Genomic DNA, 22309 nt, shown 5'->3' on the forward strand with positions numbered 1-22309 from the left:
TAATTTGAAAGTAGCACTTATATTAAAACACTCTTAGCATTTTACCTGTTCAAACTGAAGGTAAAACGCATACGGCATAAATGTGTCAAAATAAATATGAATTTTTTTACGGAAGTTACAACATTACCAGCCAGTCTCTGTAAGGTATGATAAACCTCCGCATTTTTCATCTCGATTAACAATGATCAAAATTTGATTAGCAATCGAAATGAGAATAGAAAAGTGCAATTGCAGGATCCTCTGTTTCACAAGTTATGAGAACGTCTCTGAATTTGTCCAATATTTGTAACAATTGCGATCTTCGAATATTTTCAAGATACATAATTTCCTCGAGATGATGACCGCCTTTTAGATACCCGAGTCTACATAATTTATCTAGTAAAATCATATCCTCCGAAGGAATTGAGAAACCATCTGATTGATACTCAAAAATTCCACTTGTCCCACGTAAGGCAGGAGAAGCCCCGGTATCGCTTTCTCCTGGTGTACCGGCAGATGCGTCAGTGCCTTCCCAGCTGTGTTGATTTTTCATAGACTCGTTTGGCCCAGAATCATCTTCTGTTATGCTTGTCTGCAAGATAGAATCGAATACTCATCTCTTTATTTCGCAAGTGATTCAGGTGTTTATTACTTTTTCAAAGTTCATATATTACCACTTTTTGGCAACCATGCAGCGTTGGCATATATTGAATGTAAGTATGCAGCTGAAGTAACAAATGATTTCTCAATAACCAAATTATTATTTTCACTAATTGAGTCTGTTGTTGTGGTTGGCTCAGAGGATTCAATTTTTGACTAATGGATGTTGGTAAAGAAAAATCACTGATCACCTATAAACAAACAGAAATATTCAAGTTTGTAATGTATGACAGAGTAAATAACAGAAAATTATACGTGTCCAAAAGCTAGTTTAAGAAGCAAAGGTCAATGTTTTATCGCTTACATGCAGAATCTGTTTCTTTTCGTTAAATCTAACTCGTCTTAATAATGGAGATGCGAAAGGATATCTCAATAAGATTTTTAGAAACTTCGGAATCCTCTACTGTAAATACTATTTTTTTGCATTACCATTACATGTTTGTAATGTATTCTGTGACAATACCTGTAGTAGACACAATCCTGGAAATTGTTCTGAAAATGCATCCAACAATTGTGCTGTGAGGACAGCATCTGGAGCTACGACATATACGTTGCTTTCACACAAGGGATAGATAATAGTAGCCTTTGCCCAATACACTAAATGTCCAGTCAGTTGGAATACCTTGGCAAAGGTGATACTTGTTAGTAATTAAAAAAACTACTATGTAAACATTATCAAACCCTGAATGTAGTGAAAAAGAAATCCCCTTGAATATGCACCTAATCCTCAATATTCATTCAATTGTTTTAGTAATTGATACAGTATTATTGAGAAATATTTTTGAAAAAAGGCAGAAGTATTTTCAATCAAAATTGTCATTATGGCTCACCTGTGCCAAGCTGAGATCTGAATCTGCAGCTAATGTTTGAAGACTTTTGAGTGGGCTGTACATTTGTATAAGACGTACTAGCGCTGGAGCCGAGTCAGCAGGAAGCGAATCTAACAAATCTAAAGGCTCTATCAAAAGTAGTAAGCCATGATACGGTCGTAAACTTTCGAGGCATCTGAAGTAAATAATTTCATTTAAAACGCGAATGATTTGATTATTAGTAGTACTGCGATGTCACAGAATTTAGCTATCATAATTTATCGTAATATGATAATAATTCACGATCATTCATTGCTGAAAATTATTTACAAATTATTTGCAGAGAATTAAATGATGATGATCATAATGAATTACCTGTCAATTATTTCTGGGTTCATAATGAATCCTTTTTTGTGAGATTGATGAACTTTTTGAGGTAGACAAAAGCTAACTTGTATCCATTTATTAACCATGATATTTATTACCCCTGATGTACTCAGGCTATTGAAAACGGACTTCAAATCTCGAGCAAGGGAACTTCTTTGCAATATAAGTTCATAAGGGGATTCATCAGATTCACTTTCCTCTTCTGATCTGGATCGTATATTCAATTATAATATCCGTCTACAAATTACATCTAGGAGTATGACAATTTATAAAAAGTGGAAGTAGAAAATTACCGAGCAGCTACTTCGTCATGAGTGGAAACCATCACTTTTATTTCGTCAGTAAGAAATCCGCATCTCTTTTCCTCATGTCTCAAAGCTATTCCCAGTCTGTATAATTGAACATCCAAAAAATATGATGGTTTTTTAAAATAAAAGAAATATATAAGCTATTAACTACTGGTGATGAATCATGTTCAAAATCGAATTTATAAGTCACTAAGTTAAGGTAATTGTAGGTTTCAGTAGATGTTTGTAGATACAAATAATTTATCCTCCAAGTTACCTTTTACTGAGATCGTAATAACACTTAACAACAGAGTGATTCGCTTGAGCCTGCAAAGCGAATACTATGTTGAAGAGCATGGATGAATTGACATCTTTTAGTCCCCTAGAAGGAAGCAATGTAGGGTGTCCAACAAAGCGTACATTGTTGACTTTAAGTTCGAATTTTAATTCGCATAGCTCCGGTTTAACAGCAAAGAGGGTGGACAAAACTTCGTCAGATAAGCCAGTAAGATTGCCATTGCTTATATTGGATGTTGGAAATGGTGTCGACTGAAAATTATTTAAATAATGAAAAATGAACATGCGCCAGATAATAATTATACTCCACATTGATTACGGTCATTTTGTTAATTACTCCTACCAAATTTACAGTTTCATAAAAAATTGATCAATTGTTAAATATTTTTGCAACATCATATGTAATATGATCAAAGTAATGTGAAACGAAATAAGAATTCCACTTGCTTACTCAATAAATAAAAATGGTATAGTTAAGGTAAAAATCAAGGCAATTAAAGAGCATGCGAACATAGATTTGAGTAAGCACTGCTTAATACAGTAAAGAAGGGGCATTGGTGTTTAAACAAGAGTACAGTATGGAAGAATTTTCATCAAAAAGTAAGAAAAGTGAGAAAAAAAAGATAGAAATAAAAATATAGTAATACTTGAATTAATAGGAGGTAAATAAGGGACAATGACCCAATAAAATCTTTATAGTTTTGTATAACTCCTCTTACATTGTAGACATATCGTATGAAACATACTGTATGAAAATTGATTATAATTTACATGAAAATAAAGCAACAGAGTTGTGGTCTTATCAAAGATGATATTGGTATAAGACTTGTTTGCGATAGTTTGGGATTTTCCAGTGCAGTAATATTAAAGAATAAATATGAGGAATATACTTGTAATAAATCCTCACTGATTGTTAACGCGTAAGGATTCTTCCTCTTTGTAAACTGTTTGGAGTCTCTCTCAAGATTAGCGGTGTGAGGATATCTGAATAACATTCGATCGCCCTTACTGTCGCTCTTCACTAGAATAACGCTTAATGGATTAATCTCCATTTCCTTGTTTCTTGATGAGCTTATGAGTGAACTCAAAAAGCTCAATCCAACTAACCAATGCTCCGAGATGCCAGAGAAGTTATGAGAGATTGGTTACAGACTCTTGGTATTATCTTAAAATCATAACTTAAATCAGGAATTGGGTTACATGGCGAAGACGCGTATAGACCACTTGCAAGGTTTCTTGAATTTGAATTCGACAAATAAAAACTAACGATCCGAATTTTCTGTCATTATGTCAAACCTCGGATTGACGAGAGACTGTTACCAACCCAATAATACTTACCTAACATAACCCTAACCCTAACCTAACTTTAACTCTAATACAACGAGCTGTCATGCCTTCCACGCGCTGTTTAACGACGCACTTTCTATATCGCAGACAAGGATGAAAATAAAATCAATACTTCAAGTAACAATTCCCGAGGTCCGCTGCGCTTTACATCTTTCAAACCATCCTGGACGAGGTGTGAAATTTGTTAGGTTATGGCCTGGGGCTGGGAAGAATTACTTTATTTCTAGTTTAATTCACGCAGGTAGGTGAAAATTACTGCATCGGGCAATTGGATAAATGCACAGTGGCCTGCGTTCGGTCGTTCAGAACTTAGAAAATGAAATCAAATAATTATATCCGCAATTCGATTCGCAAATCGTATCAACCAATGAAACAGTCTGCTTTGACAGTATTTGACAGCTTACTGAAGCAAGGTATCAGATGCTTTCTGTTTCTGCTTACACTTTGCGAATATTAACTGGAGAAGAATTCAGATAATTCGTAAGTTTGAATAATACATATGCGAATCTGATATGCTGACACTGCGATTACTCATCTTACATTCAATACGTTATCAATCCTCTTCTTCAACATTTGATTAATAATTGTAAATGAGAAACCATCATTCTGTAATTCAAGACTTCTATGTCAACTCATCACTATCTATCTTGTGTCATGTTTTAGACAAATTATCCAACAATTAGTATAGCATACTATGTTTAGAAGCTGGTGTCATAAACTTTCAACTCTTCTAAGATATTCATGATTAAGTATTCTTAGTAACTGACGACGCAGAGCGAAAATTGCAAAATTTTATACCTTCGCAAAAATCCACCCTATACCGATGATTACAGTAAATTACAATAAAGTAATGTTATCATTCATTTTCAAATCAATAGATCTAATATTTTTATTGTTATTATACCAATTAAAAGTGTTCGTTTTTTGTTTTTAATAGTTATAAGTTGTTGAAATTATTCGGTTCCTAATTGTGTTTCAAAAAACAACTAAAAGTATGGTACAAGATGGAAAAACGAAGTCACATGAATTTTTGCACGACATTATAACTAAAATTAAAGTAGATCAATATCTCGTATCAGACTTTTTCATTTTATATGTTACACGATACTGCTCAATATATTAATAACTCTATTACGCCTTACAGTTCGTTCAATATCGTTATTTGCAAGAACCATTACGAAAAATCTAAAAATATTCATTACTTCTATGCCTGCTTACCAATTTAATAAGTTGACTCAATTCTTGGAAATGTGCAAGACGATTGTTAGAAATCTATAACCGGCATTGGAATGTGAGAGAAGAAAACTTTGTATAATAGATTTCAGAACGATTGTTCCAATTGTTCATGCATTAGCAACATTAAATTCAGTTTCAAAATACCATCTTTAAGAAATGACCTTTGCTGTAATAAAAGTAGGTTACTTAAAGAGTGAATTTATTTTTAAACATTCTGAACATAAACATGAATGTTGGTAATGATTTGCAAAGTGTTCATAAACCTATAACACATTATGGTGGATAGTAAAAGTGTTGAAATGGTAGAGCATTCAAGTCTGATATCGTACATGCATTTTGCTAAGGTATTCTAAAGCCCAAGAGTTTACAGATTCAAAGTAGAAAACCATTTCTATTTTAGATTAACGGGACCATATATTGAAACGAATTTTCAACATGTTTGAAGGAGCAGTTGCAGCACTTCTGAACCGTTTTCTAGGAAATTATGTCGAAGATCTAGATACCGAAAATTTCAATGTAGGCATATTTTCTGGTGATGCATACCTTACAGATTTGAAGCTGAAAACAGAAGCCCTTGTACGTAGAGACAGATATTTATAATTCAATAAAATATTCTTGTGAATATTTTAACAAACATATCTGTTTAGCTATTACTTCGTTAAAGACTCGCAAATTTTTAATTTCAGTATCAACTTGGGCTTCCAATAAAAATAAAAATCGGATTAATTGGAAAAATTAGTCTGAAGATACCTTGGACTGGTCTTACTTCACAGCCAGTTATTGTCAGCATTGAGGTATGATATACATCTACCTTCATGATGACTTTCCGAAATGTACTCACAACTGGAAAATTATTTCAGGATATATATATAATAGCAGTTCCTGCCTTAGGAGATGTATATGATCCTGAAATTGAAAAGCGTCTGATCAGGGCAGCGAAGAAAAAAATATTAGAGGACCTAGATGAGGATTACTTTCTTGGATACGGTATAACGCTGTCATTAGCTAATGATAACTTTAGATCAGAATTTCCTCATAAAAGAAATTTGCATTTTTCTTAGGAATAACTTCTAGTCTGCTCGACAGCTTGGTGACATCTGTTATTAACAATTTTCAAATCACCATCAATAATGTCCACGTCAGATATGAGGACAGTTTTACACAAACAATACCCGTTGCCTGTGGCCTATGCATTCAGAGTCTATCAGTGACTACCACTAACAAGTAATAATATAACTAAACAATCACACCACATTTGTTTATGCATGTAATTTAATCTTTAGACCTGGAAAAATTTCACCAACCAATTCTGCTTTGTGTTTTCAAGTGCAAAACTTACTTTGCTTCAAAAACAACCACTGATGAAGATAGGAATTTTATGCATCGAACGATATTATTTATTTTTCTAGCTAACAAAGTGAACTTTTCTCTCTGTAATGAATATATATTTCAGGCTCGTGGCTGTGTATTCGTATGCTAATGTTGCTTTTACTTATTATTTTGTATTAGATGTTCACTGTACGTTTTCACAACTGCCTTTTTTGTATGAATTCAATTCCTAAATTTGGCACGATTTACAGTAAATGGAAACCAGGTGTGATTGCCACGAATTCAACATCTATTTATCAACTGATGAGAGCTGAGTCGATATCAGTTTATTTAGACCCTAAAGCAGAGACTTGTTTGCCAGAATATCCAACAAAATTGGAACTTGCAAAATTGTTGTCATGGAAAAATGTGATGCATCAAGCACTTCAAACATTCAGCATCAACAATCAAGATTTTCAATTCCGTATGTAGAAAATATTTTTAAATTGGAATGCATGAGCTTCATAATTGATTGGAGATATAGTTTACACAATATTACATGGCACTCCTATAATGTGGCCTTACATTCGAAAATTTGTAAGGCATACTTTTTTTTATAGTAATGAAACCATTCACCGCGAGAATAAAAATTATAATTAATAAAAGTAATGAAGTTCGAGTGCCACGAATGCTGGTGGATTTTGTTCTGCAAGATGTCGCTTCCCAAATTACAAAACAGCAGTACATGACATTTTGCGAGATTTGTCGAACTCTGAAACGGATATCCATTAATAGGTTTGTAATATATTGGATGCGTTTGAATTGAAATTAATTTATTATCATTATTATAACAGTTTTCATGATCATTCATGTTCAGGCCATACAAAAAATATCATCCTCAGTCCAGCGTTCGTGAAAATTGCACAGGCTGGTGGAAATATGCTTACAAAGCCATAGTTGATCACAGCGTTAAGCCTTACACCTGGGCACATCTTCAAGCTCACAGAAAAAATTATCATCAGTACAAAAATGTGTTCAAAATGACATTACTTCGACCCACTGACACCGAACTAAAATTGGACTTACAGAAATATGAAGATATGCTCACCATAGTCAGCATTATAATAGCTCGAGAACATGCAAAAATTGAGGTACTAAGGACACTTCAATGTTATTAAACATAAAGCAATGCGCTACACGTTTTTATTTTGATACAATGCATTTGATACCTCTGCGGAAAGTTAAAACAATTCACTGACTTACTTCGCTTTTTCTGAACCTTGTTTTTTCACGTGTTTTTTACACACAAGATATGTGTTGAGATAGTAAATCACAAAACTTGTTTGTGAGAAATACTTGTTATATACTGAAATTTTCATTTCTGTAATCTTACAGTTGAAAGAGGAGGCTCCTCAGCACGTATCGGTCGAAGTATGTAAATCCAGTCTATGGGATATGGTTGATGAGCCAGAAATGGTTAAATTTGTAGTCAATCATGAAAAAACATATGGAGTTTGTAAGCTAAGCAGTCCAGAGCGTAAATTTATTCAAACTATGGGTAATGGTGCTGAAGTACAAACAAATCCTGAGAAATTGTCACAATATATTGGTAGATATGTTTTCTATATTTCAGCTATTGCATCGTGGAACAAGTTACAGATGAATTTCTTTACTTTTGCTATAAAGAATCTATCCACTGTTTTCGAAATTCGTTCGAAAGTTTAATGATTGTTTTTATTATTTTAAATTCAAATTAATTTATGAATATATTGTTTTACTCTCAAGTCTGAAATACAAAATATCAAAATAAATTCTGAACTTTGTCACATCTACCTACAAATAAAGAATATCAGATTGAATACAAATATTTTCTCACAGAGTATTAGATTAAAACAACTTCGAATAATTTCAGATCATAAATACAATTTTACTCTAGCAAACTGTTCATTGAGTTTGTTAAACGAAGACAAAGAAGTTTTGGTAATAACTTTGACCCAGTTTCTTGCGAGTATTGAAACTCGACCATATGCGTCTGCTTTCAAAATATCTGCTCGTGCTGAAAGTTTTGTCATTGAAGGAGCATCCTCGGACAACGAACTTATACCTTTGATTACAGCTGACAATATTTTAACAGGTAATATTTGTATTTGAAATTGTTAATAACCGAGTGATGCAGGTAAATTTTAACAGCATGAAATTGTCTTTCGAAAAAAATATGGTACAATTAATAACCAGTGAATTATTTGTAGGAACATAAACTTTAGAATTATTCAAATTTCAGGAAACATGGCTTCTAACTTCTTGTCTGTAGATTTTGAAAAAAATTCTTTAAACTCATACGCTAATTTCGATATCTCAGTGACATTGGAACCGATCGAAATTATGTATCACGAGGTAAGTGAATGTTTATTCGAATCAATTTCACTGAGTTCTTGTGACCAGAACTCAATTTTTAATCAACTTTTCAATTGGTTTGTATTGTTCCAGTATGCCATATCAGAGATTGTAAAATTCTTTGAAACGACAGATCTGAATATACAAAAATTGCTGCACATTATCGGATGTCAGATGAGCTCAATCAAGGATACTGCTTTAAATGTAGTCTACTCTATACCTTCCAGGCAGAAAAGAATCAATCTTAAAATGGACCTGAAAGGTCCATATATAGTCATACCGCAAAATGGTTTAGTCCAAAAGTGTGTATGATTGATCTTATTGTTTAGCACGGATTTAATTCACATATCTTTATAAATATATTAAATGCTGTGAGAAAAACGAAGTTTTATATAATATGGATACTACTTTTAGTGAAGGAAATTTGCTTTTATTGGATGTCGGACGTATAATAGTTAAAAGCGAACTACAAGCCGCTAATGTACAACTCGAAGATGCTACAATGATGGAATTAGAAGAATTGCTGTACGATAGACTCCACATCAGTTTTTCGGATGGTCAAATACTGTTTTGCCATTCAGGTAATTATATACTAGACACAAATATCAAAATATGTGTGTTATCGATTTTTTCGCAGAAGATACTACGTAATGAAAAGTTTACACTGATGCACTAATTCGCTTCAACCAATTATAATGAAAATTTCAATTTAGTATAAAACTCATTTACATGCTTTATCTAATTATTAATTGTCATCTTTCTACAACAGACAGTAAAGGACTAGTAAGCAGTCAAAACTACAATAGAAAAACTATTTTGAATAATCATTTATTTCTTAAGCTACCCTTAATGACTCAAAAGAGATAAATAGAATAGCGAAAATATTTTGTTCATAGGTGACGATTGGAGGGAGGCTAAGAAATTATGTGATTCTGAGAATCATTTACTGCCTAAGATTCAATGCAATTTTACTTTATCTCACAGTGTAAAGATAGACTACAGAGTATTACCTAGGTAGGTAAATTTCCTTATAAATAGAAATGGATGGTAGGGGTATTATAAATTCACAGACATGTATAATAAAAGGTTTTGGTATTTTCAGAACGAAGCTTAACATGTCGATTTCTAGTTTGAAGTTGAATTTATCAGAGAGAAAGCTTAATCTTTTGTCTAATTTTTTGTGTTCTACACCTTTTTCGAATCTAATCACCGATGGTGAAGTTACCAAAAGTGAAACTAAGCTTGGGAAGGAAAGTAATAAAAATAGTACCGTACAACGTGATGATGCCTTTACATTCCGAGATCTAGAACGAATACGCAGGATTATTGCTCAATCATGTCTTGTCACAAAATCGTCAAATTCTCAGCAGAAATTTCATGATACTATGGATCCAAGTGTATCTGAAATGGATAGGTGAGAGAAATTATTTTTGCCTATATCTTTCAAAAGCATAGCCCAAAATTAATACGATTGAGATCCCATTTGCTGTACAAATGGATGTTACACTGGATGCATAAGTTGTGGCCGTGTTATGGCCCAATTTTATTTTTTTCTTATGTACATTGCTCATACTATTTATGATTAGATGACTGGGTATGAGTTTTTTCCTTGCTCCAGAATAACAATGATAAGGCTTTTTGAAATTTATTTTTTAGAAGTGTTGTATCATCGGAAATGAGTGAAGAAGATATGGAACTTTGGGCATCCACAGTGGAATTACCGGGATTTGACGATAACATTTCCCCGCATAATTCTATAAAATTACTACTAAGATTTGTTATTGGAGAGGTAAATTCCATTGCATACTTGTGCTATTATATAACTTACACAAAACTACAGGCGTATAACATGGAAAGAACTTATTACACATAACGCAGTTGCTGAAAGTTGGAAACTACTTTTTCATTCCAGTTTTACATCCATTGGGAACAATCTCTAATTGTAGACAAACCATATGTGACTTTGAGAATATCCGCACTGTGTTTGGAAGCTGCCATTATGGATTATGGCTCATCGATACATTTTAGTGTTGGTGGAATATTGCTAGCAGATAAAACGAATGCTGGAGTAACTGGTTCATATCTTGAATTAATCTCTACTAACACTGCCCCTGAAGTTATCACAATCTTGTATCGCAAGGTACCTACACCAAATAATTAATTTTCGAGTTCGTCATTAAAAATTTATTATTTGCAGGTCAGGGCCAATTGTCCAGACTTCAAATCTCATTTTAAAAGTACGGAGCAATCTTTAATAATAGATATTGCCCATATTAACATTATATTTCATCGGCACTCATTCCTGGCTCTAAAAGACTGTTTCGATAAAACTCTGAAGTGAGTAAAATATTGTGTTACTCAAAATTTTCACCGTCTGCAAAGCACTGTATAAAATGCAGTGATCTTGAAACATTACAAACATATGAATAGTTTGTTTTGAATTCAGGATCCAGCATCTCGAAGAAGTGTATAACTATTTGAAAGTTGATGTCTTTAATAATTCAACGTTCTGGACTAAAAAACCGGATGATCCACCGATTCCACCTGGTAAAAATCAATGTATAAAATGTCTGTGTATTAGGATGATACTTCTTGACAGTATGGACAATTTTTTGCCGCCAACCCCTAATCGATTATACATAATTTAAAAGAAATCCCTTTAAAATATCAACTTTTCATCTCGATCTCCAACTGTTTCACAGGAGCGAGATTTTGAATGGCATAATTTACCCTCCTGGGGCAAGAATCAAGGATTGCTGTAGAAAGCTGACATTTTGAAGAGAATACTTTTCAACTCGTAAAGTCAATTTAAGCAACAGCAAAAACATTCATATGTACTCTAAATGAAGACCACCCTAGTATGTGTGTGAAATGTCATGATTCTTTTTAGTATATAAGTCATCTGTTATTCTTCTAGGTGCGACAAAATTAAGCTACTCTGCAAGACTAAGTGTACTTCAGATAACTCTTTGTGATCTAGATACGTCATTACTGGAGATGAAAGTATCGGGTCTAGAAAGTGATTGCATTTATAAAGCTAATGAAAGAATGATTCTACGCTTGCATCTAAGAGGCCTCACTGTAATTGATCTTAGTGATATGACATTGTACTCTAAGGTAACTTGCATCTGATATTTTGGAGGTTCATATTACCTATTCTACTGTAACACAAGCTTCATAATTGTTTTCTACTATTTACAGATCGTCACGGTAGACGAAGATAAAGTGCTGGATTTTAAGTATGTTAGACACACTCCAAAGCTTTATAAGTGTTCTGATATCGATGCTAGACAAGATGACATTAAAACGGATGGAAGCTTAAAAGTGTCTCTTGGTCAAATTAATATAATATTTATTTCTAAGATGATACACGACTGCGAGGTATATTTTCTTTGTGTAGTACGCTACATATACACACATAAACATACATGTTCCGAGTGATAATATTTTACGTATAGTTACATGGGATTCAAAGTACAGTTTCGTGGTTACTTTACGTTTGTATACATTGTGATGGGACATTTTTGTTGCAGAATTTCTTTAAACCATTCACATATCTGATCCCTAGAACTTTATTAAGTTCATTAAGTGATTCTCTACTTCTGAATGTAAAGAAACTGAAACACAGTGCTATCAAGCTCAACTTGTCCCTTAATTTACATGGACCAACTTTTCTGTTTCCACAAAAAAAAGATGCTCCAAGTCTGTTGGTCTTTGATACAGGTGAATTAATAAAATTTTTACTGAACCTTTCACATACCGCTAGTGCAATTCTATATAAAATATCTAAATTCATAAATACTCATAGCACTCTATTTTTGCTACAATCATGCACGAATTTGTCTTGAAATTACTTTGAACATAGACTTGAAAATTATTATATTTTACATACCGGATTAAGCATAGGTGATGCAAAGTCATTGGCATCACCTAAATATCAGCATGAAAAAGTTCCATATATTCATTTTATTCAGTAACTTATTCACATTGCTTATTTTGTCATCCACAGGCATTTTAACGATCGAAAATTTCTTCAAAACAGAAGAACTGACCATGCAGTCCAATGTTAATGGCAGTTCTTCTGAATCCATAGTAATTGATAATACCTTGATTGAACTGAAATCAGTCACATTATCCAGAGCAATTATGATGTTGAGTGGAAATTTAGAATCTCAAGTAAGCATTAACTACAGCCTACAGTTTCTATATTTGGTAAACCATCATATTCTCCAGTATGAAAATAAATTGTTCTAAATCGACTGCTAATAAGAATTTCCATAAATAGGAACCTATCTTGGAACCGGTGTTTATTCGTCTCGATTTGAACAGAAAAATTGACCATAAAACCGCAGTGGCATTGGGCTCTTACAATCAGTGTATTTGTCAATGTGACCTTAAGGGAACCATTGATGTGATACTAGTAAATATTGGCCACAGAGATCTTGCATCTGCACTATCCATTTGGGAAGATAACATTTCTAAAATCATAACAATCGGTAATATTCTTATTATATCATAGGTATAAATATAACAAATTTGTAATATTTTCGAATAACGAGTAGAGAATATAGAGTATAGAGAATATAGAGTAAAATCTGATCTTTTTTTAAGGTACAAATCCACCATTGGAGGAAAACGTCTTGCTTCAACCTATTGCACCTAATGTTACGTCGGACGATACAACAGTTAGAAAGCTCGAGGCGTTTTTCTCACAAAATGAGCATCCTTTTTGTGAGATGAGTCTGAAATTGTTACTTGAGGGGCTGCAGCTCAATCTGTTTTCAGATACAGAGGAGGTAAATTTAATATTTGCCCGAAGTTAGAAATTGATATTGGAAAATGAAATTTTCAAACTTTAAAAGACGTCTGTTCTGTTAATGTTTTCAATATCGTACCTGAAATAGTAATTCACTAATCTATATCTCATAAAAGAGTAAAGCAACATCTGCTAATCTAAGGATGATTTTTGTAGATGCTAAGTTCACCAGTACGTGATTTTAACCATGGTTTATGTAAACTGACGATAGGCGAAGTAACTTTGTCTCTGGATGTGTATAATGATGAGAGTTTGATAATGAAATTATCTGTCCGGAGCTGTTTGTTAGAAGATGTTCGTAGAGATGATAGTATCGTTATACGAAAGTAAGTAAAGTGCTTGGTAGTTATATAAATAACCACAAAGCATTAATTTTTCCGTTTCAATAATTGACCACCAATTCTTTAGATTTGGTACAAAACCTTTCTAAGTATAAAAATGTGGTACATGTTTCAGAATAATTCAATCGCACTCCCAGAATATAGGGGCTGATATGTCTAACATTTCAATTTCTACTCCCCCAATATTGGACTTTACATTTGAACAGACTCAAGCTGGAGATAAGTGCATTAACATCCTTATTGAAGAAACTCGTCTCAATTTATCCATGTCATTTCTCATACACATTGGAAGATATATTATAGACTCTATACCAGGAGATCCAGTTGACAGAGGAGTTATTAATGAGGGGTATATTGGAGATGGTAATATTATGGTACGTTAGCTTGAAGCAGCTTTTATTACATTGATTGTGTATATGTATATGTGATTGATTAGATGCGAATAACGAATACAATTTATTAATTATATTGGGCTTCAGATGAAGTTCTCTAATTTTTTTGGAGTTTATCACCTTTCGTGTCTGTATTAAATTAATACGGTGTATAAGTATAGCCATAGAGGAAAAATTTTCATAGGTTTCCACAACCCCCCGTTTAGTTTTATATAAAAATATCTTAAATAGAGTAATTTTTACCTTCTGTTACTTTTGACAAAGATCTGATTCTACAGTTTATCATTCACCACATAATTTTTAGACAAATTTATCTGACTCAAGAGGTGCTGAATACGAATCTCAAAGAGAACCAACACTGAATAACTATGCGAACTTGCATGTAGAACAGTTGGAAGAAAAACCAGGTATTTGTAACAGTCTTTTTATCCTTCGAAATCAAAGAATTATTTTATGCTGTATTTGGAGTTTTCATTTCGGGTCTAATTGGAAATTTTCGGTTTAATGTACAATTGCATGTGATAATATAGGAGTCTCAGTATCAGTACGAATCCGGAAACCAGAATTACTTTTGTTTGGAGACTTGAAAGCTAGCAACGCACATGCAGTTCTTTTTCAAGCTGAACTTATTATTGAGAGCAGTACACACGATGGGGTTTCATCAATTGTGTGCTCTTTGTCTGATGTTCAGGCTAAAAGTAAAAGCCAAGCCGAATATAGAAAGCAACCGCCACACTGGGTAAGGGATGATTTAGTACAGTATTTTCTATCAAATGTTCAAATTTGTTGGTATAAATGAAAAAAAATTTGTAAAGGTTTTACGGCCGTGTGACATTGAGATTTCAAAAACTATGAAACTACCAAATCATGATATTCATGTTATGGCTAGCGTGAGTTCAGTTGATATCCATTTATCTGCCAGCACTGTACAAACATTCACCAATGTAAGTATATTTTTCATCTCCTTTTTGTTTTAATCATATAAACATATTCCTCACGTTCTTAGAACTTTTGATTAATGGTTAGTGACAAATCCAATTTACAGAAATTAGATTTGTCGACTAGTTCAAATTTTGTTGAGATATTTCTTTTTGCCCAACAGATAATACAAGACGTCATTTATTTTTTGAAATCTAACGAAGTTGACAATAAACACGTATATCATGAATTTGTTCCCCACAACGACCTATGGTCTCAAAAAAAAGTATCTTGCATTCCATACAAAGCATATAGACAAGGTATGACAAATAAGTTTCTATCTGTTTGTATATTTTATAAATTATTTCACTTGATAGAAATGTGATTTATTGCAGAGTCATTTACGCGAATACTTTTTGATGATTCCAACAAGCAATGTGAAACGTTTCAATTAAAGCCAGTTTCTATTTGTATACTACTGGAGATGGAAGATACGATCGAAAGGATTCCTGTAATGATGGCACAGCTTGAAATTGATGCTTTCCTTCAAGATTGGAACTACAAATTTCACATGGAATGTTCGTGCACAATTTATTTACTTGGTTCAGGTTCTTTCGAATAATTCATGGAAAACTGTATGGGTCGCATAGAAGATGATATTAGGCTGCAGGAAACGTATCTATTTTGCCATTTACTCTGTTTGTATTTGAACAACTGGCAATTTCGTATTTCGTTCAATCTCACACGTGTAATTTTGGATTCCTTATTTGCACAAAAGCGCCTGATATATAATCTGAATGTGATAAGGCTATTAGTAAAGTATGAGCCATTTTTTTTTTCAACAAAAAATTCAAATTCCTTGGGAATCACGTAAAATATCTGTTGGGAAAGTTTAATATTTGAAGTTGCACCTAATATGCTTTTGTATAGTGCTAAATGTACCTTGTAACATAACAATATTACAACGCAGCTACAATGAAGTTACAAGCCTCATGTTACAATATCAATGCTGGAGCTTGGGAACCCTTGATCGAACCTTGTATGAAAAATGACAATGTTTATAAACCCTGGGAACTGATATTCAGAGTGGGTATTTTTTCATTCAATGAATGCATCCGCGAATCCTTTCAGCTATTTATTTCTTGTTAATTACGTGTAATCCTCTTCAGGTATACCAGTCCGACTCTTATGAAATAAGCACATGTGGTAAAGAGATACGAAACCAAAAACGAGAAGCATTCACAGAAAGTAAAACAAAAAAAAAAGGATTAGAAGAAGATGAAGCAGAAAATAACGATGGAATGTTGTTCATACATCCAGATTATTTTGCGTCTTCCAAAATGAATAAAAGTATACGAATTACAGATAAGCCCACGAGTCAAGTAACTTTTTAGCTCACTTATTTTTTAACCATTTCATGAATGCCATAAACTATTTCCTGATTTTTGAAAGGTTACTTATAAGCTCGTTAGATTTAATTTATTTTACAATTTGTGTCATACCATCAGATATTCAAAAAATTCTACATATGTTACTAAGATTCTGATATTTCACGTGTATTTACCTATCATATTTATAAAATTAGATTACAGTTTTGAATACAACGATGATTCAGACTCTGATAATGAAGGATCGATGAGAACTCTCACTGGAACTTTTGGCCATTTATTCATTAGGTATGGTCAATACTTGTACAGCAAGTTAATGGGCGTTACAAGTATTTATCAGCTAGGATTTTTTTTTAGGGATGAAAGTGACGAAGAAACTAGCGATTCAGATGACACAAGTGGTGATGAGGATGAAGGAGTACACATTTCAGATGAAAACATGGATGATCATATGATGAGTGAGTACCTACGTTTTTTTTAATTTGACTCCGTTTGAATTTAATGTGGTCGTTATTTATTGAAATATTTTGTAATACACGATAAACTCTCGATTATTACAGATGATTGTTCTGAACATGAAAATGGTATTAAAGAAAATCATCTAGCGACTTACATGATACTAGATGCAAAAGATAAACTGAATTTCACAATTACGCCAAATACGATCCATACATTTAGTACAATACTGTCATCGATTTTAAAAAGCAGTAGTGGAATTCCAATAATAGCAACAAATGCAGGAAAACTGACTTTACGAAATGATATCGGATATGCTAGTAAAGTGGAGTTACTTAAAATAGATGAGGTAACACCTTTTTGACAGTATAGTAGAAACTTGGACAGTGTCTAAAACAGACTTAAGATGTCCTACGTAATTCTATACCTGAAATTCAGTTCAAAATATATGTGAATCTATGTCGTTATATATGCTTACAGGAAAATTCGAAAATTCATACTCGTTTAATTGCTGTTGCCAATTACCATACAGCAGATTCTATGGAAAACACTCCGAGTAGTCCAGAAACTGAGAAATTCCCTGAATCAACTAGTTTAACAGTTGTAGAGAGGTATATTCGCATAATTGATATTAAGAGATCGAAATTTGTGGCTTTAAAAACTGAATGCTCTAAATCATTCTAGTTTTGACGGTGGATTCAATGATTGTTCAACTTCCTATATTCAAAAAGATTTTTCCTTCGTTGCACAAACTCCAAGTGAATCCGTAACCAAAATTTACAATATGGTTACTGAAGAACGCTTACAGATTCAAATTGAAGGTGTGTTATTGTATGGCATGTTTGCTCATTACCCAAATACCTTGAGTTAACGCATGGCAATTCATGAAGCTAAGATAGCTAAAGAAAACTTCATTTCAATTAGCTCTAGCAAATGGCATTGCAACTTAACTTTAATTCAAAATTTTGTGTTTTAAGTAAAATATGAGCGGAATGTCACATTCGATTTCTTTAAACTAATTCTGTGTCTTCATCTTCGAACAGGATTTGAGGATACTCTTGTCTACTGTCCAAAGAGACAGGGTTTCAAACTGATCTCATTACAACCCATGCGTTATGGTGTTAGGCATCACTTGATGGTGCATGTTGAAACAAACGATCACTTTCATCGAACTATAACCATTTCCTCTCCTCTACAGGTATAAAAATTCATGATATTGGTAGAGTGAATAGTCGATTAGCGCTCATGATAAACGTGACGTTAGTAACTGTTGTTAAACCTTTATAGAATTCTAGTAATTTACACAGTTCACCTCGTTTCAGATTCGAAATGAAACTTCATTTGCAATCGGACTTTATTATAAGAAGAAACTAGCGGAGAAAATGAATGTATCAATTATTGGAGAAACATTAAATCCTTTTGACGATAACATCAGAATGTCAATTATCGAACCAGACGAAATTATCAATGTCCCATTGTATGCTGCTTATCACTATCAGATACATGTTCAACCTGCGTATATAGAGTGAGCGAGTTTAAATCAAATTATTTCTGAAAAGATGGCTGTTTACGTTTATAAAATTTACCAATCCCAAGTATCTTTTAATATTTTCAAAAGTAATTATTCTTGAGATGCTTAATTTTCCATTTAAGTTTTATACCATGGCATCTTTGTACACAGAAAATACCAAGTAAGCGAGGCTGGAATATGCTGGAAAGAATTGAGTAATAATTTAAACACAGCAAAAGACATTTACTGCTACACAAAGGATGAGATGAATCAATCTGTATTTGCTGTAAAGGTACGAAACATCTTCGTGAAATTCTGTTATGTGTATGCATACTTTAATATGTGTTGTCTAATAAATCAACAATTGGTAAATTCTGTTTGATGTAATTCCAATTTTGACTCACCATAAATCTCCTTATCATTGCTTGAACTATTTTTTGTTTCAGGTATTATGTGCTAAAAGACTTACAGTTGACACGAACTCTCGCATACCAAACTATCAAATCAGAATACTACCCCCACTTGTATTTTATAGCCGAATACCAGTTGCTGTAGATATTAAGATTCCAGAAATAAAATATGATGTTAGGATTGAACCAGGCGAAAACATAACTATACACACTTTGAAGCTTAGCAATAACCCAAAGATAACTTTTGAGGTGAGTAAAATAGAATCATACTAACAACAGCAATTTTATGTCTTCAATTATTCGTCTCCCAAAAACCGAAAAAATAAGAATAATTAATTTTTGAAGTTTACAATTTCATTGTCACCCCTATTTGAGCTGGATCTTATGTACATATCAATTACAGTATTAAGGATGTTTTTTATAATTGATAATGTTTATTACATGTTTTTTTTTTGGTTATTTTATTCTAATACCATAGCAGAGCTTTTAAAAAAACTAAGAATATCATTGCTTAGATTCGAAATTACATTGGCAATACATGGACTGGTATAATATCTATATCAAACGAATCAGAAACGAAGCTAGCGAAGATGGTGCCTGATAACGATCCAAAAAATTTAAATCCATTTTTATTAAGCATCCGGCAGGATTGGAAAGAAAGTTGGGCGATTACTATTTATGCACAATACTGGATTGTAAACAAAACTGGATTCCCACTAGACATACGAGTAAGAATGCCAATATTATGGATCACTGCTATTTCATTAGAATCAAATTTAAAATAACAATGGAGAAAACATCTATTTACTTTTACAGGAAACATGCTCGAATATGATATATGAGATTCAAGGAAAAGAACCAGTGCTATTCGCATATAAAAACAACCGTCATCGACTTATTCGATTGAGGGCTCAACAGTCTGGTTGGTCGCCAGCCTTTGGATTGGATTCAGTTGGTTCGACGGGGTTAGTTATTTGCAAAGATACCGAAAGAAAGAGGAAATATGAAATTCAACTTCACGTTACCATCTCTGAACTCTGTCCTGTGTTAACTAAAATAGTTACATTTTTACCCAATTTTTTGGTTGTCAACAAGACTAGACGAAGTTTAAGATTTATGGAAGATAATGAAGAAGCTGATCTTTGGAATGATTTAGCAGGTGGACAGGTAAACTTGAAAATAATTAGTAATGCTGAACATATGCAACAGAAGATCGAACGACATATCCTAAAGATGTTTCAATTTCAGGCCACTCCATTTTGGCCATATACAGATTCGATGCGAATGTGTATTAAATGGGGCAACAGTCAATTAGTTTCTCAATATTTTGACATAACGAAGATACAGAAGACAGTTCTAAGAATGGATCATGGGGTTTGTAATTTGCATGCCATGTACAAGTGTGCTAGCTGCTATGGTATAAATTTGATTTGTTTTCCAATTCTTTTACAGACCGCTGTATGCGTTGATGTTTGTGGTGGAAGTAATACTCCATTTTCAATAATATTCCACAAATATCAGAATGGAGATGCTCCTGTCAGAGTTGATAATCTTTGCCAAGACTTATTCCTTAAAATCAATCAGGCTGGTATGGGTCAAGTAGCTTTACTAAACCCTTATCAAAGCTTATTATACACATGGGACGAACCAACCAAGAACAGAGAGCTTATCTGGAATGTTTACAACAACGAAGGTGATGGATATAATGCTAAGTTCACCAAGGTAGAACTTTTATTTAAAAATACTTCAACTACATAGGCCTAGTTCTGTCGCATTCTGAACAAGTGATTGATGAGTGCGATAGTAAGACAAATCAAAATTTTTTTTCAGGATGGTTATGGACAGGAAACTGTTTCGTTTCGAACTTTGAAACAGTCTACTTCACCAACTTACTCTGTATCTTTAGCAAAAAAGTTGACCTTTGGCATGAAAGGTTCATCTTCGACTTCAGTTACTGAAGATTATGTCGATTACGAGGCTGTATCGGATAGCGAAAGATCAGAGGTACATTGTTTGATTCTGTTATGACATAAAAAAAATCAGATTCCTGTCTTTGATTTCTTCAATATTTCAAAACCTGTGCAACTAGCATCCGTCTGAATAAAAATGAGATGTTGTGTGTAAAAATCCCAATTGCGATGCAAAGTATTGTCGAATACCCAATTCTAATTAATCATTATAGCAACGGAAAATAATTTTATTCTATTCATATTATTTACAGAACGTGAACAAGATTTGTAATGACGAAGTAATAGTATACTGGGTTAGTTTTATGGAAAAACATCAAAGAGTGCTCCTCTTTACTCAAGATGAAAATATTTTTCAAAAGGCAAAAACTATCGTTGAGCCCGAATTCAGTGAGAAAGAAATATTCATCTCCTTGTCCGGAATCGGCCTGAGCATTGTAAGTTTGTCATATACTTTTAATAAATCTACTCTCTAATTACGTCTTATTTTTAATATCAAAACGCCAGATTCAAGCTTGAACTGCTTGCTACTGTTTAATTTGTATTTATTCCATAAACCAACGTGTGTGATTTTGTTCAAGAAATTTGGAAATTTAGTCTTAGCATGTTTATACAGCGTCACAAATTATACTAGAAAACGATAATGATGCCTAACCATTTTAATATACATAGTCAATGCAGTCAGCTATGATTGTGAAGGAATTGGCATACTTTAGTATCACGGATTCATCGGCCATATGGGAACTTTATTTTGGAAAACGTTGGAAGACACTATCTTTAGAATTGAGTGCATGGATGGAAGACAGATATCAAAATTCATATCAAAAAACACAATTAGAAGATCTAATTGATGTACGGTATATTTTTATGTACTAACTGTTGGTACTGATAAAGAACTCGCCAATCTTTATTGACATTGCATATTCAACAGGTTGATTTTGAAAAAATGCATATGACTAAACCATTTTATGCTAAATTGAGGCGAAGTTATTCACCTGGAATTTGGCTGCATTGTAGAAAATCTTTTTCCAACATATATGTAGAAGGAAAAATCCACAGAGTACAGGTATAATTTTTTATTATAAATCAGACAATTAATTCTACTTTCTGGGTTGTGGGATTAGTTGATCTGACAAATCTTTATATGAAACTCCAGTATGAGGTTGATCCGCTCAATCCTATTTACTATTTTATCAGATTGACAACCAACTCCATGACGCTGTTTTCCCTGTGGTTTTATATTTCTGGCCTTCAAGATCTCTATCAAATGGTGTTAGGAGCAAAAAGCTGAAATCTTGTTTAGAGTTTGCTTTTTTAAAACAAAAGAAAGCAACGTTTGATATATACAAGTAAGGAGACGTAATAAATTTTATGCTTGACATGGAAATTCTTCTCAAACCCCGTATT

At 33.1% G+C, this 22309-nt stretch overlaps 3 protein-coding genes across 13 annotated transcripts in view; 2 read left to right on the top strand and 1 right to left on the bottom strand.

Moving 5' to 3' along the window:
• Nucleotides 1-4367, bottom strand: LOC124303141 (GATOR complex protein NPRL3). Of its 6 annotated transcripts, none has more exons than XM_046760014.1 (9): nt 3879-3999; nt 3310-3440; nt 2400-2671; nt 2129-2224; nt 1824-2042; nt 1470-1644; nt 1103-1261; nt 654-830; nt 1-571 (listed from the first exon to the last, which is right to left on the bottom strand). In XM_046760014.1, coding segments are annotated over exons 1-9 (1605 nt in total). In that variant the 5' UTR covers nt 3880-3999; the 3' UTR covers nt 1-196. The 6 variants fall into 6 exon arrangements, with proteins under 6 accessions (XP_046615970.1, XP_046615969.1, XP_046615971.1 ...); XM_046760013.1 differs by lacking the exon at nt 3879-3999 and adding an exon at nt 3758-3868; XM_046760015.1 differs by lacking the exon at nt 3879-3999 and adding an exon at nt 3527-3750.
• LOC124303138 (vacuolar protein sorting-associated protein 13A-like) overlaps nt 3891-22309 on the top strand; it is a 21476-nt gene continuing 3057 nt past the window's right edge. The window contains exons 1-52 of one of the 6 annotated variants that reach the window (XM_046759998.1): nt 3891-4007; nt 5403-5578; nt 5689-5796; nt 5863-5989; nt 6064-6226; nt 6583-6794; nt 6931-7105; nt 7188-7461; nt 7706-7919; nt 8223-8444; nt 8592-8704; nt 8798-9006; nt 9119-9285; nt 9601-9718; nt 9807-10118; nt 10361-10493; nt 10617-10844; nt 10902-11041; nt 11151-11251; nt 11622-11821; nt 11906-12085; nt 12238-12427; nt 12714-12880; nt 12990-13200; nt 13316-13500; nt 13677-13846; nt 13977-14235; nt 14558-14660; nt 14784-14992; nt 15069-15197; nt 15356-15491; nt 15567-15749; nt 16142-16257; nt 16341-16521; nt 16757-16847; nt 16917-17017; nt 17120-17364; nt 17496-17626; nt 17700-17836; nt 18059-18213; nt 18338-18540; nt 18697-18817; nt 18972-19184; nt 19451-19663; nt 19752-20102; nt 20184-20309; nt 20388-20657; nt 20766-20939; nt 21157-21339; nt 21575-21754; nt 21834-21968; nt 22100-22251. In XM_046759998.1, the coding sequence (XP_046615954.1) occupies nt 5438-5578; nt 5689-5796; nt 5863-5989; nt 6064-6226; nt 6583-6794; nt 6931-7105; nt 7188-7461; nt 7706-7919; nt 8223-8444; nt 8592-8704; nt 8798-9006; nt 9119-9285; nt 9601-9718; nt 9807-10118; nt 10361-10493; nt 10617-10844; nt 10902-11041; nt 11151-11251; nt 11622-11821; nt 11906-12085; nt 12238-12427; nt 12714-12880; nt 12990-13200; nt 13316-13500; nt 13677-13846; nt 13977-14235; nt 14558-14660; nt 14784-14992; nt 15069-15197; nt 15356-15491; nt 15567-15749; nt 16142-16257; nt 16341-16521; nt 16757-16847; nt 16917-17017; nt 17120-17364; nt 17496-17626; nt 17700-17836; nt 18059-18213; nt 18338-18540; nt 18697-18817; nt 18972-19184; nt 19451-19663; nt 19752-20102; nt 20184-20309; nt 20388-20657; nt 20766-20939; nt 21157-21339; nt 21575-21754; nt 21834-21968; nt 22100-22251 (8957 nt within the window). In that variant the 5' untranslated portion in view covers nt 3891-4007; nt 5403-5437. Of the gene's footprint in view, nt 4008-4148; nt 4247-5402; nt 5579-5688; nt 5797-5862; nt 5990-6063; nt 6227-6582; nt 6795-6930; nt 7106-7187; nt 7462-7705; nt 7920-8222; nt 8445-8591; nt 8705-8797; nt 9007-9118; nt 9286-9600; nt 9719-9806; nt 10119-10360; nt 10494-10616; nt 10845-10901; nt 11042-11150; nt 11252-11621; nt 11822-11905; nt 12086-12237; nt 12428-12713; nt 12881-12989; nt 13201-13315; nt 13501-13676; nt 13847-13976; nt 14236-14557; nt 14661-14783; nt 14993-15068; nt 15198-15355; nt 15492-15566; nt 15750-16141; nt 16258-16340; nt 16522-16756; nt 16848-16916; nt 17018-17119; nt 17365-17495; nt 17627-17699; nt 17837-18058; nt 18214-18337; nt 18541-18696; nt 18818-18971; nt 19185-19450; nt 19664-19751; nt 20103-20183; nt 20310-20387; nt 20658-20765; nt 20940-21156; nt 21340-21574; nt 21755-21833; nt 21969-22099; nt 22252-22309 lie in introns of those variants that run through there. The other 5 variants (XM_046759999.1, XM_046760000.1, XM_046760002.1 and 2 more) reach the window with 5 other exon arrangements.
• Nucleotides 14927-22309, top strand: part of LOC124303146 (ATP synthase subunit s, mitochondrial) — a 13847-nt gene continuing 6464 nt past the window's right edge. Inside the window, exon 1 of the mRNA XM_046760022.1 lies at nt 14927-14931. The gene's annotated coding sequence lies outside the window, so the exon portion shown is untranslated. The remainder of the gene's footprint in view (nt 14932-22309) is intronic.

Source organism: Neodiprion virginianus, chromosome 4 (assembly GCF_021901495.1).
Source record: "Neodiprion virginianus isolate iyNeoVirg1 chromosome 4, iyNeoVirg1.1, whole genome shotgun sequence".
NCBI classification, from domain to species: Eukaryota; Metazoa; Arthropoda; class Insecta; order Hymenoptera; family Diprionidae; genus Neodiprion; species Neodiprion virginianus.

Bases quoted from the DNA above. Each gene is read 5' to 3' on its own strand.
- LOC124303141 (XM_046760012.1), bottom strand. From the start codon at position 3,471: ATGGAGATTAATCCATTAAGCGTTATTCTAGTGAAGAGCGACAGTAAG. The intron at 1,645-1,823 runs GTAATTCATTAT...TATTTACTTCAG, and splicing joins AACCCAGAAATAATTGACAG to ATGCCTCGAAAGTTTACGAC. The intron at 1,262-1,469 runs GTGAGCCATAAT...ACCTTTGCCAAG, and splicing joins CAGATCTCAGCTTGGCACAG to GTATTCCAACTGACTGGACA.